This window comes from Salvia splendens, chromosome 11 (genome assembly GCF_004379255.2).
Source record: "Salvia splendens isolate huo1 chromosome 11, SspV2, whole genome shotgun sequence".
Lineage (NCBI taxonomy): Eukaryota > Viridiplantae > Streptophyta > Magnoliopsida > Lamiales > Lamiaceae > Salvia > Salvia splendens.
In genome coordinates, this window is record NC_056042.1 from 26,847,158 (window position 1) to 26,862,583 (window position 15,426).

At 41.3% G+C, this 15,426-nt stretch overlaps 3 protein-coding genes across 6 annotated transcripts; 1 reads left to right on the forward strand and 2 right to left on the reverse strand.

Annotated features, from left to right (window-relative positions):
• The first annotated feature begins 2,753 nt into the window (after nucleotides 1-2,753).
• On the forward strand, nucleotides 2,754-4,097 carry LOC121755697 (uncharacterized protein At5g39865-like). Its single transcript, XM_042151052.1, has one exon. It carries the CDS (start codon nucleotides 2,971-2,973, stop codon nucleotides 3,751-3,753), a length of 783 nt encoding a protein of 260 aa, XP_042006986.1. The 5' UTR covers nucleotides 2,754-2,970; the 3' UTR covers nucleotides 3,754-4,097.
• Nucleotides 4,098-5,306: 1,209 nt separating this feature from the next.
• Nucleotides 5,307-8,972, reverse strand: LOC121755678 (probable ADP-ribosylation factor GTPase-activating protein AGD11). 4 transcript variants are annotated; one of them, XM_042151021.1, is made up of 10 exons: nucleotides 8,857-8,972; nucleotides 8,376-8,495; nucleotides 7,970-8,053; nucleotides 7,244-7,328; nucleotides 7,011-7,086; nucleotides 6,731-6,894; nucleotides 6,418-6,646; nucleotides 6,135-6,251; nucleotides 5,943-6,038; nucleotides 5,307-5,862 (listed from the first exon to the last, which is right to left on the reverse strand). In XM_042151021.1, exons 2-10 carry the CDS (start codon nucleotides 8,422-8,424, stop codon nucleotides 5,530-5,532), a joined length of 1,233 nt encoding a protein of 410 aa, XP_042006955.1. In that variant the 5' UTR covers nucleotides 8,425-8,495; nucleotides 8,857-8,972; the 3' UTR covers nucleotides 5,307-5,529. The 4 variants fall into 4 exon arrangements, with proteins under 4 accessions (XP_042006955.1, XP_042006951.1, XP_042006954.1 ...); XM_042151017.1 differs by having other exon boundaries at nucleotides 8,612-8,954; XM_042151020.1 differs by having other exon boundaries at nucleotides 8,668-8,942.
• A 1,136-nt stretch (nucleotides 8,973-10,108) lies between these two features.
• On the reverse strand, nucleotides 10,109-12,960 carry LOC121755664 (uridine 5'-monophosphate synthase). Its single transcript, XM_042150996.1, has 7 exons — nucleotides 12,459-12,960; nucleotides 11,578-11,920; nucleotides 11,409-11,492; nucleotides 11,037-11,119; nucleotides 10,872-10,959; nucleotides 10,531-10,785; nucleotides 10,109-10,398 (listed from the first exon to the last, which is right to left on the reverse strand). The coding sequence occupies exons 1-7, from the start codon at nucleotides 12,923-12,925 to the stop codon at nucleotides 10,270-10,272; spliced, it is 1,449 nt and encodes a 482-aa protein (XP_042006930.1). The 5' UTR covers nucleotides 12,926-12,960; the 3' UTR covers nucleotides 10,109-10,269.
• Nucleotides 12,961-15,426: the final 2,466 nt, after the last annotated feature.

A 15,426-nucleotide genomic window follows, 5' to 3' on the forward strand; every position in this document is an offset into this window, starting at 1 on the left:
CAAATTATCTCTCATTCATCCTTTTTCATACAACTCATCTACATCTTCATCTACATCTTCCTCTCTCACTCAAACTCTCTCTAAAAATGGATTTCACTGATATCATGGCTGGAGCGGAGCGCGAAGAACAAGAATACCATGAACAATATCGTGTCTTCTATGAAGCCTATGTCGCCGCGACCACCCCCGCCCCTCCTCCCCGACCAACTAGATCAATTCGCCGCTACATACCTCGTGACCGGGAGGGAGCCAACGAAAGGCTCGTTGCCGACTATTTTTTCGACCAGCCACGGTTTCCGGAAAATTACTTCCTGCACCATTTTCGAATGTCAAAACGGTTGTTTATGCGTATTGTCAACATACTGTCCGCCCGTGTTGAATATTTTCAATCAACTAGAGACGCAACCGGTCGGCAAAGTCTTTCGGTGTTGCAAAAGTGTACTTGTGCCATCCGACAACTTGCTACTAGGCAAACGGCTGACCTCTTCGACGAGTATTTACATGTGGGTGAGTCAACTGGAATCATATGCCTCAAAAATTTCTGAGACGACATTCGTTCTGCTTTCGGTGAGGAATTCCTTCAGGCACCCACCACCGAAGATTGTCAACGACTGCTTCATCTTCACGAAACAGTCCACGGTTTTCCCGGTATGCTTGGCAGCATTGACTGCATGCATTGGAAGTGGAAGAATTGCCCGACTGCTTGGAGGGGGCAATACTTAAGCGGCCACAAAGGCGGAGGCCCAACGCTTATCCTTGAAGCGGTCGCCGACTACCGCCTATGGATTTGGCATGCATATTTCGGTGTTGCCAGATCCAACAACGACTTGAACGTGTTCTATTCTTCACCACTCTTCAATGTTGTTTTGAATGGTGTAGCACTGACAATCGACTTCACCGTTAACGGAAATGCATACCACATGGGTTACTATCTCGCCGATGGTATCTACCCAAGGTGGTCTACTTTCGTGAAGACGTTCAGCAATCCGCAAGACCCGAGATGGGTTCTTTTTGCGCAGCGTCAAGAGTCTGGTCGGAAAGACGTCGAAAGAGCTTTTGGGGTCCTTCAAGCCCGATTCAATATTGTGAAGGCCTCGTCTCGTCTGTGGTAAGTTAAGAATATCGCCGACATCATGTACACGTGTATTATCTTGCACAACATGATTATAGCTGACGAAGGACCGAGGGCGGCTAACTTTTACGACGAGGATGAAGCCGGAAGCTCAACCGCAAGGTCTCCCCCACGCCGAGGTGTGCATACGACGGTGGGCGAGAGGATCGAAACAAGACACACAATGCGCGATACCAGAACCCACACTGAGTTACAAGAAGACCTAATCAAACACATTTGGGCGAACTTCGGTCACGAGTAGTGGGTTTTTTTATTTTATGAATTTAATTATGTAATTTTTAATTTTTAGGATTTTAATTATGTAATTTTTTATTTTTTAGTAATTTGTAATGGTATCGGATATTTTTATTTTAATATTGTGGAAATATTTTTAGTAATTGAAGTATTTAAATTAAATAATAGAATGGTGGGACCCTTGAGCATGTCCTTGCGGAAGAGCATGGATGTGAGTGTTGTACTCTTAGGAAAGAGCAAGGAGTAAAAAAGTAATAAAAGTGGATCCATGCCCACATCTGTACTCTTTGGCAAAAGCACGAACGTGGATGCTAAGTACAAATTCAAAGTTTTCACGAATGTTCAATTTTGTTTTTAAATAAAGAGACACGAGGTTCATATGTGATTTTTTTAATCTATACAAAAATCCCAATTTGATTGACAATATATATCACGAATTCGCTTCACATAATTTCACAAATATTAATACCCACATTTCCAAAATTCTGTAGCCACATTTATTGCCGAGAGAGACTTCCATAGGCGCACGCTATCATTATACAAATATATTTACTTATTTATCGTTACAAATATGCTATGTTTAGCCCATCCACAATAGGAATAGCCCAGCAATAGCCCAGTCATAACCTAGCCACTGCCACATCATCAGCACTAAAAATCCTCCTGCCACATCATAAATAGCCCAGCCATAGCCTAGCCACATCATAAATAGCCCAGCCACATCAATAGCCACATCACTAATAACAATTATATAAAATGACATAATTAACAATCACACAATATACGGAATTTAATTTACGAGACATATACGGGAAAAGTTTAATAATACTATTAAAATTTAAAAAAGTACAATACTTTTAAAAAAGTACATTAATTTTAAAAAAAATACATTAATAAAAAAGAGTGACAATTCACTCCTCGTCTCCGTAAAAACAAGTGGTGCGAATGAAAATGACGAGCAAAGCGCGTATATATAGTGTTTCGGAAAAAAAAAATTAATTTTCGCGCTAGGCGGTGCGCTGGGCGATCCGGGCGCTGCAATAGCGCCGAACGGACCGCCCAGCGCCACATAACCGCCCAGCGCTGCGCGGTTTCTCTCTCCACTCAGCCGCTGGGCGGCTGCAATAGACCGCCCAGCGAACCGCCCAGCGCCGGCGCTCGGCTGGGCGGTCGCTGGGCGCCTATTGTGGATGGTCTTATGCACTAAGCTAAAACTATTAAATGTAGAAGAAGATATATCTCCTAAGTAAGGTTAGACGTTATTTTTGCTAGTTACTATATTCATTAATGCTGTTAAATACTAATTTTCACTAGATTAAGGGAAAATGATATGATAACTATAAATATTAAAAAACCATAAAACACAGTTGAAAGAAGCATTCTCCGACCGCGTTGTCTTTTTTAGCTCGCCTCTCTCTTCAAACTGATGATAGCGACGTTGCCTCTCTCTATCTCTCCAAACTTTTTCAAAAAGTTCCACCTCCTCCCTCTTCTCTACCCCATTTCCAAATTCCTATCATCTCTTTCTCTTCTAGAATTGTCTTCCAATCCACGCCTCCATCCCCACCTACCCGATTTCCATCTCCGATTGGAAGAATCAGGAAATGGAATCATCGCCCGATACAACCTCCAAACTCCGTTACTCATCCTACTTCAATCGATCGGTGGAGGAAGAAGTCGCCACAAAGCCCCTCTACAGCCTCTACACCTCCCCCGCGCTGCAGCGGAGCGCCTCGATCTACACCTCCCCGTTTGGCTCAATGGTCTCCGCCGGGAATTCACTCAAGGGCAAAGTCAGGAAATTATGCTCAATTTTCGAATCCCCCAAACAGCTCCCTACTCCTCCTCCCCCTTCTCCTAAACCCTCAAAATTGCTCGAATTCGCCCCCAAATCAATCCAATCGCCCGTCGCCGACGCGCCATTCCGCCTCCCGGGCACCGAGGACCGCGTCGTGATCTACCACACCAGCCTCCGAGGGATTCGGAAGACTTTCCAGGACTGCCACAGCACGCGCATGATTTTCCGAGGGTTTCGCGTGAGCGTCGACGAGCGAGACATATCGATGGACGTGGCGTACAGGAAGGAACTGCAGAGGGTTTTGGGCGAGAGCCACGTCAGCCTGCCGCAGGTGTTCGTAAAGGGGAAGTACATCGGCGGCGCCGACGTGATCCGGCAGCTGCTGGAGGCCGGCGAGCTCGTCCGCCTCCTCAAGGGGCTGCCGCTGGGCCCCGCCAAGCCCTGCGCCAACTGCAACGACATGAGGTTCGCCCCCTGCGCCAATTGCAACGGGAGCCGCAGGGTGTTCGACGAGGACGACGAGCAGCGGAAGAGGTGCACCGAGTGCAACGAGAATGGCTTGGTCCGCTGCCCCCTCTGCTGCTCCTGAGGTTTGGGTTTGCTAATTCACATTATTAGGTGAAAATGTGTGTGTGTGTGAATTGTGATGAATCATAACTCATTTGTTATGTTATGCTGAGGGAATCAGCTGTGTAAATAATCTAGTTGTAAATTTAGGTGGATATCGGTTATTCGCCTCGTCGTTGCTGTTGTTGTGGTGGTGCGGCCGTGGCTATGGGGTTCGTAGCCATGGCCGGATATGCTGCTTGAAAATTCTTTGCAGCTAACTGCGATATACGTAGTATAATGTAACTATTGATCAATAATGTTGATGAAGATGGCTTGAAGGAGGACCTCTGGTTTTTCTCAAGAATCCTCTGATGAATTCTACTACGACTATACTCTCTTGCAAGAATTCTTTTTTCTTGTTTATTTTGTTTAAATTTGAAGGCTGTTCTTTGATTATGCAGATAGTTCTTGTTCTGTTTGAACATTTGCATATGCTCTTGTGTTGATTGTTTCACTTTCTTGGCTTAAATTATAGTAGGATGGATATATGCTTGCAAATCTCGTGGTTTTAAGATGTTTTAAATTTGTTTGAATCAAAATATAATATTTGAACATCTAACGTGCTCACCAGTTTAAGATTTGTAGCTTCATTTTGCAGTTATATTATTACTATATCTCTTTAATAAGTTATTCAGTAACTCAGTACAGTTGGAATCTGTGTCAGTTCAACTGAAGAAGGAAAGAATTTAAGATACTCCTAGTTGTTAGATAAAGAAAACATTTTTTATTTCTAAGGAATCAAAGTAAGTCATTTCTCAAAGTAAAGTATGCATTCTGAACAAGGTACCTACTATGACACTGTACATGAAGGGGATTTCATTTGGGCAGCACCATTATATCTTATAGTAGTAGAATTTATTCATATCATGAACTCAATTCACAAGTAGCCTGAGTTCGTGATTAGTGTCTTGGTTGAGTTTGGTACTATAAGGAAAGTGAATGACAAAGATGTAAATGCAAGTCTCGATTTTATACTTAGTACTCCCTCCGTCCCAACTAAGTTAAGTCGTATTCTTTTTTGGGATGTCCCAACTAAGTTGAGTTATTTCCCTTTTGACAAAAAATAAAACATTCAATCACTCTTACTTTATTCTATCACTTACTTTACTCTCTCTTTATCTTTCCTACTTTATTATTCTCTCCTATTTTTCAATACAATTTCTTAATCTCTGTGCCCAAAAGTTTTGACTCAACTTAATTGGGACGGATGGAATACTATATTAGTTTAATAATAAAATGTGAATGGAATGAGTTAATTGAATGTATAATCTACTTACCATTTATTGTTAATGTGAATCGGGATTCCTAATTACGGATGGACAAAAATGACAAATGGGAACTCTAATCACGAACGAAGGTAGTATCACAAATATTATACCACTGGAAATCATAAATTACATTATCCATATCCAATTAAATCATTTTCCTAAGATTGTAAATTTGATTGAAACTCTCTCATCTACTGATGAAGACTGGTCTTCCATATTAACTCTCTATGTGGTACATTTGCAACAAAATGAACACTGATGCATATAAAAGTAGAGCAAATTATTTTCTTCATATTTAATTAGAGTTTAGCAAGAGAAGTCAACGATCCAGTGCTACAAGTCGATGCCACGTCATTGCACCACTCTTTCTTACAATTCTACAACACATGACATACACAATTTCTGAGATTAATTCTCTATTAACAGATTAAGCAAAAGGGGCCAAATATATATAGGTGACTAACTTGCTAAGAAGCTACATTCTGCAGCTATTGTATGAGAGGCATGCATTCAAGCTCAATCTCCAATATTCCACTCTCGACATTCTGCAACCTAACAGCAATTTGCTGTTTGATCTTACCGTCTTCTAAGATGATGGCACCATCTCTTGCAACGGTGTTCTCCTCTTTGCTTGCTTTCCGATTCTCCTCTTTGCATGCTTTCATATTCTCCTCTTTGCTTGCTTTCTGATTTCCCAGCTGCATTGGTTCACTAGTTGACGAAGACTCTGTCGCTGTTGCAGCAGAGACAAGTGGTTGAATATCAATCTCAGCGCTTCCCATGAAGTCATCTGTTGAGAAGGTGTCCTTGTCGTATACTAGCTGCAAATAAATCATTCAATATCACAAGAACTAAAAATGATCACCATGAATCAATATCATCTGTTTGTTTCTGATTTTACCAATTTAAGGGGAGGAATATCCTCTGGTATTGACAACATTAGTTTTTCATTCCACACGGGGTTGAGGTTATTCTTTATGACTCGTGTCTTCATAGACTGCAGCATGAGGAGAAGCCGTGTACTCGTTACAAGAAGCATCATCAATCCAACTGCAGTTAGAGATCATGAAAAGAGTAGTGCAGGATGGTTTACTTGATTTCCGAGATTGAGGACGACATACGGGTCACTAGAGACCATATCCCGGACAGCTAGGTCAGTGCCTCTCACAATCTTGACGTTAATCAATCCTACAAATTCAACCATACCTGCCTATGGGAAATGAGAGAAGACGGTAAAGATTATCCATCTCGCTGTACAAAAACTTTGATATGAATATTTATAAATTATAACATACTATCAAAAACTAGAATTCTATGGACATTAATTTCTTATAACCATAGGCATATATGGTGCTTATCCATCAACAATTTATTACCATTGTGTTGCTTTTCTTTGTTGCCTTGTGCTCTCGTTTCCAGCTATAACGAAATGCGTTCCCCAGACCATGAATGCGTGCAGTGGTTTGTTTTTTGTAGTGTTTCTTCTCGGTTCCTGATTGAGAAGAACAACTGGTAGAACCGCTATGGGATGCTGAAGTTGACGATGGAAAAGGCAAACATGTTGGTAATTCTTTGTTAACAAACTGTTGAAGCTCATATTTTCTCCTGGGTATGAAAAAAATAGGTTCAGAAAATAGATAAAAATACATTTTGGAGAAGCAAAAAACCTCAAACAAGGTGCTTTACCACCTTATGAAATCAGCACGTTCCTCTACAGATGCACCTGGTTTTGGTTTTCTGTAATCTTCAGGGATGTTGGTTTCATATTTGAAATTTACGGCATTGTTTCCTCCCATCTCGATTAAGGCATCAACTTGCTCATCTGTCCACTCATCAAGCTTCACAGACAAAACCTACAAAGGAGACATGAAAGATCACTGGATGCATATGTGGATTATGGATTCTCAACTAGAGAAATCCAACTATACTTATAGCCATTGCCCATTGGCATGATAGATGAGCTCCAGACCTTTGTTATATGCACTCCGAGGCTTCTATGTACGCCAGAGCACTTTATACATATGAATGCTCCAATGGTCAAGGATCTGTTCATAACAGACGGAAATATAAGTCGCAATATATTTTTTATATATGCAGTTGGGTAGACCTATCTACATCGTCTTCAAATGACCTTAACATAATTGGATTTTCCAACTAAGTGTGATTGAATAAATTCACTAAAGAGATCATTCTGAGCCTTACACCCATTTTGGATTTGCAGCTCCACAATCGGCACAAAAATCATTGCCAGCTTCAGTTAATATACTCTCCAGCCTCTTTCTGGCACCTGTTCGCACAAAAATGAGTGAAATCAAGTTGCAGGCAGCCGTATAGTATAACAGCTTTCTTGCACATAAAATATCAATTTGAATCGACAAATCCTGTCAAATGTAAAGGATATCAGAGTATTGGAAACACCACAAGAATACGGAATCAAATGCTTCAACCAAGATTAGTCTCCTTAAGTGAACGCAAATATATATTAGCTGACTTCTCTATTTCAAGTTGTTTATTTCTCCCTTTGCTATAAAACACTATCAACTGGATTGAGGACCCTTGGAATTTTACTTTACAAGCATATTGGAATTTTACTTTACAAGCATATTATTTGGTCCAAAGTTAATTTCAGCAAACTTAACTTCTTAGTTAAATGTCGCATCTTTGAGGTAGTAGGCAACTCGGAATGCCATAGCAATCCAAGTTGTATATACACAATCATCTTAGTCTTATCAATGCTGGAACATTACTATTTCCCGTGTTTAACCCGACTGCACATTAGGAACACTAGCAACACATGTTAACTATACGTGCACCCGCAGTAGAAAATTACTGTATTTCAGACTACATGCAACTTCAGGTGATCATTTCAGGACAAATATCAGCAGAAGCACAGAGTTACAGGACCTAAAAACGCGTATGATCACTCACAGAGAGAAGATGGCTGTGATTTCTTTGGGCTATCCTCCCAGGTTTCCAATTTTAGAAGGTCGTGAAGAGAAGAAGCTGCTGCGTCTGCGAAGGTATTATGATCGTCAGGGTACTCATATTAGCAACATACATCATTTGCATAAGCATCAAAGGGAATGTATGAGCTGATTTACATTACAGCATCTAAACAACATGCAAAGTTTCACCAAGTTCGACAAAGGACATTCTCATGTGGCATCCTAAATGATATCCAGAAACACCAAAATGAGGGCATAATCTTATGATTAACACTGATCATACAAATAAATAGCCTAAGAAATTATACAATTTCTGAATGCACTCTCGGATATATAATCAAACAATACAGTAATTAAGGTGCTTGATTCATAAATTGAATAACCCTAACCTGCAACGTTTTCGGTTTCAGATTCCCCATTCTCTTGTTGAACAGACATTTGGGAATTTCAAACACAAATCACGAAACGACGCCAGATCACAAGGAAAACCCCATTTTGCCGCTTTTCTTCTGCGTTGGCAATTCCCCCAAAAAATCAATATTTTGACCAATTTCAAGGAAAATACAAAATAATTAAGAAAATTCATAGAGTGATGTGGGGTAGGGTGTTAATTGAGGTAGTAAACCATTGGAAAACTTGGACAAACGTTCACCACAAGAAGTAGTTGCATGGAAAATATACAGGGCAAGTAGCTAGGAGCCAAATGCTTTGTGCGGATGATCAATAGATGTCAGGATTTCTTATTTAATTATTCGGAAAGGGGAATAATCGGAGGATTGATGATTAAATTTGGATATTTCTGAATTTTGAAAGCAGAAAATTGCAGGCAGAATGTGAAGGGTGGTGGGTGGATAATGCATTATCACTTACTAATAATAGAATTGCAGAAGAGAGTGAATGAGGGAAGAAACTATGGAAATAAGGATATCAAAATCAACACAGCCATGACTGCGAGTGGAGGCTGCAATCAAAACCGCTGCGTTGCGTGGGTGGGTCTAACCTTTTACATTTTTCAAAAATTATTTATCTATCATTTTTTTCTTTTTATAAATATAAAATCAAGCAATCAAAATTCAATCTTTAATAATATAAATTTATTTAGAAATTAAAATACCATAGTAACTTGAAACCATGTCATTTTTATATGTGAGTAATGTATTTTTAGAAATTTTAGTAACTTAAATTTTTAATTATTTGTATTTTTGATAGCAAAACTTTAAAAAAATACTAACAAATAAAGAAGAATGATATGTATGCTACATATATGTGAGCATCACTCTCGTTTGACGCATGTTTAGCGTTGTTCGTTTCGATTTATATATTTAGTTTGATTCTAATACATTAAAAATTGCTATTGAAATTTTTTATTTCACAAAATTCATAAAAATTAAAGCTTGATTTGTTATTTTAAAAAGTTATTTGAAATTATAGAGAAAATGAGCAAATCTGAGCTTTAATTTTAATAACTTTTGTGAAATTAAAATTTTAAATACTCCCTCTGTTTTTAAAAATAGCAACTATTTTCATTTTTGGTCGTTCCTTAAAAATAAAAACTTTAAAATCTTTCTGTTTTAGGACATGGACCCCACAATCCACTAACTCTACTTTCACTACTTTTTCTCTTCCCCTCTCTTACTTTAATTAATTTTTTTCCTCTCTTATTTTACCAATTCTTCTCACTTACTTTACCAATGATGCATTAAAACCCGTGCCGTTTCAAATGTTTCTATTTTTTTGCATACAGAGGGAGTAACAGTTTTTAACGTATTAGAATCAAATTAAATATATAAATCGAAATAAAAACTCTTAACGTACTCAAACAAGAATGGTGCTTACTCAAACAAGAATGATGCTCACATTCATAAGAAACTCACATAAGGTACATAGCATATAATTCCTCGATAAATAAATAAATTAAGTCAGTTTTTGATTTTGATACGCATTTGAGATGCCGTTACCTGATTTGTAATTCTACTAGCCGTTAATTGTATTGACATAATGGGCATATTAATTTGAATGTGACTGGTTACTGAAACCATATTTTATGGCGTGGATCTGATTGTAATTAGTATACCAAAGTAATACGTATCTCATTATCTCAGTAATAAAAATGAACACCAAATAATTCATAATTTGCGGAAATCAACTTTGCATATCAAGAAAATCGCAATAAGCCGGGAAGCAATACAAACCAACACAACATTTTTATTCTCAATGTTTGAAATGCCAACTCAATATTCATATCACGGCGAAAGGCACTAGACGAGGAAAGTAGAAGCATTACTACTTGCATTTTACCAAGTATGCGTCCCATCCTTGAAGCCGGTATTCCCTAGCTGCCTCCGCGGGGTTTGCAGCCTTAATAATTCCACGTCCCACAATAATCACATCACTGCCTCTTTCTGAAATGACCTGAAAACACACATCCGCAATATCATTTACCATGGTGAGCACGAGGTAACGAATCGATTTCTCATCCACAAGCATTCATATTAATCTTTAGCTGCCAAATGCAGCTTACACCATGAACTAAATGATACTTACAGAGTGTGGAGTGTTGTATTGTTGACCCAATGCATCGCCACCTTTCACCAATTGAACTCCAGGGGTTGCGTGGATGAGAGCTGGATTTCCTGGCCCACCAGTCCATGCTGCTGGATTGACAGATATGAAGCCAATAACAAAATCCGGATGATCTTCAGCAATTTTCACAGCCGCGGCTGTGTAATCACCCTTTGCTAGGTTACCAGCGGAACTCATTTCAGCCAACAGTAACAGGCCTCTGCCTTTAGGTAAACCCTATATCACATCGTAAAATCCATAATAAATATGAGTAACGTAATAACGTCATTCTGACAAACAAAAAAAGTTGAGCATGTTCACACCTTTAATTTTAAGCCATCCACGATAGCTGGCCCTGAAATTATATGAGCATTTACTATATCTGCCCAGTCCAGTATACGGAAGACACCACTGTACAAACCAAATAAGACTCTTAACAAAACCACAAGATGAACTTTATTGAAAGATAAATCAGTAGAGCTTCTTACCTTTCGTACTGCATGGTGACTGTGTTACCAATGTCAGCAAACTTGCGATCTTCAAAGATCAAGAAGTTATGTTTGTCTGCGAGCTTCAGAAGATAAAGAAGAATTAGTTGTTACCAAAATTTATTTAACAAGCACATGTAGCCACTCACACCCTTTTAATCTCCATTAGAGATAGAGTAATGTACAAGAGGTTTCCAGATATTTATGGTATGTTTTCTTATATTCTTCTACCTTTTCAATATTTTTCTTATTTGGGTGGGGGGTGTGGGAGATGGTAGCTATAAATTAGATAGTTAATTTTTAAAATGTTTGCACTGATAGCTACAGTTATATGCTAAATGTAAAAATAACACTTGGAGAGTAGGGATATACCAAGCGAAGTTTAGATCCAAAATCAGGTGTGAAATCAGGCAATATATCAACATGGGTTTTCAACATGCAGATCTCAGGTCCAACCTGCAAAAGTATCCAACATGCAGATCTCAGGTACAATAACCATATTTATCAAATAACTAACTGAATCATTCTTATGTTCCTTTACCTTGTCTGCAATATCAAGCAACTCAGCAGCCGTAGCAACATCAGCAGCCAAGCACAAGTTGGATTCTTTCGTCTTCATAATCTCAAACAACTTCCTTCCTGTAGGATTCTTTGCCAACTTTGCCCTCTCTTCAAATGGAACTCTGACTGTCAACTTTGTGTCAGCTACAACTGGTGGAGGAACCGACACATTACGATTTTCCTCCAGGAACTTTATGACCATTTTTTCTGTCTCCTCTGACACTCTCCCTTTCTCCTTCAATATCCTCACCATTTCAGTCAGCTTCACCATTGAATGAAGGGTGATTCCATTTTGTGCTAAATTTTCCCTGCCCCCTTGCTCTCTAGGTTTATAACAGAGACAGAAGAATTTATAAGAAAATCATTATAGCAAGAAGCTTAACCATACAAAATTGAACACTCACATCTGCTGTAACAAAAAAAGTGTACTAAAGAGAGGTATCTGAAGAAAGTTCAAAATCAGCAAATAAATACCAAGTACAGTATATCACACTAGTCACATAAGCCCATAACAGTGTTCTTTTCATGTATAAAAAACAATGGCAGATATCTGAAGCTTACACCTAATGACCAAAATCTTTGCAGATATCCAAAAAATCATGAGAAGAACTTAAAATCTAACTGCAAATTAAAGATTGAGGGATATACTTACACCTCTAAAACAATTGTATAGATAAACATCAAAAAAATATCTAAACTTTCAAATTGAAATCCAGCCTCGACCACACAACAATTCGACATACAAAACACATCATCCAGCAGTCCAAGTAAAGTACGAACAAGTATACACAATTAAAGCCAAAATAAAGTAAGTTAAACTAATCAAAAAGCAAAATATTAATACTGCGCATAGTCAGTCACCTATCAATCATGACCACGGCGTCAGTGACATTAAGGCCGACGGCACGGAGCGGCGCGGCGGTCTCAAGGACGGAGGCGCCGCTAGTGACGAGATCCTCAACAATGAGGCAGACTTGATTTTCCTGGAAAGCCCCCTCGATGGCCTTAGCGGTGCCGTAGGCCTTGACCTCCTTGCGGCGCATGAGCATGGGGACATTGGAGGCGACGGAGATGCAAGTGGCGATGGGGAGAGCGGTGTAGGGGACGCCGCAGATGACGTCATAGGGGGCGGAGGATGGGACGGTGGCGGCGATTGTGCGGGAGATTTGGGTGAGCAGGGAGGGGTAGGAGACGATGAGGCGGAGGTCGATGTAGATTGGGGAGGAGATGCCGGATTTGAGCTTGAAATTGCCGAATTTGACGGCGGCGATATCGTGGAGTTGCAGGATTAGCGACTCCGTCGATTGCGGCTGAGGAGGAGACGACATTGTAGTCTACTGAGGGTTTAAGCGCTGACTGAAGTGACGGCGACACTTTTTATCCTCAGAGCATCTCCAATGCTGGCGGACGTCAAATAGCCGTCAAATAGCCTTCACACTGCCACATCATCAGCACTACAATTCTCCTGCCACATCAGCTTGCCACATCAACTGGACATCAAATAGCCATCAAATAGCCTTCACACTACCTATCCACATCACTAATAACAATTATATAATTTAATTTACAATTGTATCAACATACATAATTTAATTTACGAGACAAATACGGAAAATTCGAATAATAATATTAAAATTTAAAAAGTACATTACTTTTAAAAAAAAGTACAACAATTTAAAAAAATTACAAAAGTAAAAAGTACATTAATTTAAAAAAGTAAAACAAAATCACTCATCGCCGCCGTCCTCGTCTCCGTCGTCGCCCAACGCTTCTTCACTGCCGTCGCCGCCGCCTCCGTCGCCACCTACGCCGCGGCTATTCCCGCCGGTGTCCCTCCTCATCGCCTCCAGTTCTTCACGCTGGCTCTGGAGCAATACGCGAAGAAAATCCTTCACCTCGGGGTCCACCGCCGCTTGGAAGTCGGCTAAGGTCTTCACCATTTGAGCGCGCGTTTGTTGGCGCGCGAAGAATTTGAGCTCCTCGGTAGACCTGCCGAGGGGGGATGCCGAATGGACATCCTGGGAACTCGGTGTGCCCCCCCTCGCAACCTGCTGCGCCCGCCTTTGCCCAACCGGGCGAGGTCGGCGACCGAACGACCGAGGAGTCGGGACCTCCTGGGCCGTCTCGGGGAGGTCTGACGAACCACCGCTGCTGCCGCTATAATCTCCGGTATAGTTCAGTCTCTGCCTCTTCGGCCAGCCAGCGTCGACGCCTGCCCGGAATTTCTCCGACTCGTTGAGCACAACGTAGCAGTTCCAGTAGGTGAACTCATAGTACTTCTTATCCGGATCGGGGTAGGCTCTTTCCGCAATCCTCCTGCAGTCTTCCTCTGTTTGGCCACTGGTCTGCATGCGGAGGGCGTTGGCGTACAAACCCGAAAATCGAGAGACGCCAGCCCTGATTCGGTCCCAGCACTTCCGGACCTCCTCCCCGGTGCACGGTCTCCCTTCAGGGCAAAATGCCCTGTAGGCTGCAGCTATCTTCGCCCACAAGTTGACGATCCTCTGGTTGTTTGAAACGAGAGGATCGTCGCAAACACTCACCCACGCCTTGGCAACCGCAACGTTCTCCGCGTCCGTCCACTTCCTCCGGCCCCGGATTTCGGCGCGGGGCTGCGACGACTCGCCGACCTTCTTCGCCTTGCCCTTCTTCTTACCCCGCCCTACTCCCTGGCTTTGAATGAGAGTTTCAGAAACGTCGTTAATATCAAAACCCAAGTCCGCTAAGGAGAAGGTCTCCGAATACTGTGCATCCGTTGGGGTCGATGTGTGCGAAGAACCGGTGGAAAAATCAAAAGTCGGCCGATAGGCGTTGTCCCCCCCGTGCGTCGCCTGCGACTGTGGAATCATATGTTGCGCCGGTGGCATCATCTGCTGCGCCGGTGGCTGCATGCCGGGTGCCCACCCCGGCATCATCTGCATAGGGGGCTGCATGCCGGGTGCCCACCCCGGAATCATCTGCTGCCACGGGTACACGTTGTAGTACCCGCTCATTGGAGGCCAACCACCTCCCCCAGGAGCCGGGGAAGTATGGGACCCTGCCCCGGGAGTCGGGGGCGTCTGAGACCCTACACCGGGAGCCGGGGGAGTCTGAGACCATCCCCCGGGATTAACTGGAGTACCTTCGTAGTTGTTCTCCATTGCTCGTTATTGATCTTGTACAGAAAGTAAGGTAGAGAGAGAGTACTCGTTAAAACAAGTGGTGCGAATGAAAATGAGGTTCAACGCGCGTATATATTGTGTTTTGCGAAAAAAAAAAAAATATTTAAATCCGACGCCGGTTTGGCGCCGATCCGGGAGCCACAATGGCGCCCGTGAGGATCGGCGTGGGAACCGGCGTCAGCGCGGGAATCGGCATGGCGACGCCGATTTTGACGCCGATTTCGCCCACGCCGGTTCCAATGGTTCGGCGTCAAACCGGCGTGGGCGAAAAATCGGCGCTCCGGTGGTGACGCCGACCATTGGAGATGCTCTCACAATAGATGGATTGAGGGTATAAATATATTTCTTCTTTAGTCTTTTATTCGATGGAATAAATGCAAACGATCCTCTTCTGTCTTTATAAAAATTATCGTATAGTAGTAATAAAAATTAATAATAAAAATAAGTTACTAGTGATATACTAAGATCTATTATCAAAAATAGTACTCTCACAATATCCCACAATAGAAGTCACTCTCATTATGGGCAAGAGTTTTAAGAAATGTAAATAATAGTATATTGAAAAAGTTAGTAAAATATAAGACCCGCTTTTTATATTAATTTTATAATAAAATGTGAGTTAGTGCAAGGCGCGACCTACATACCATTTATTGTAAAAATGAAGTGTG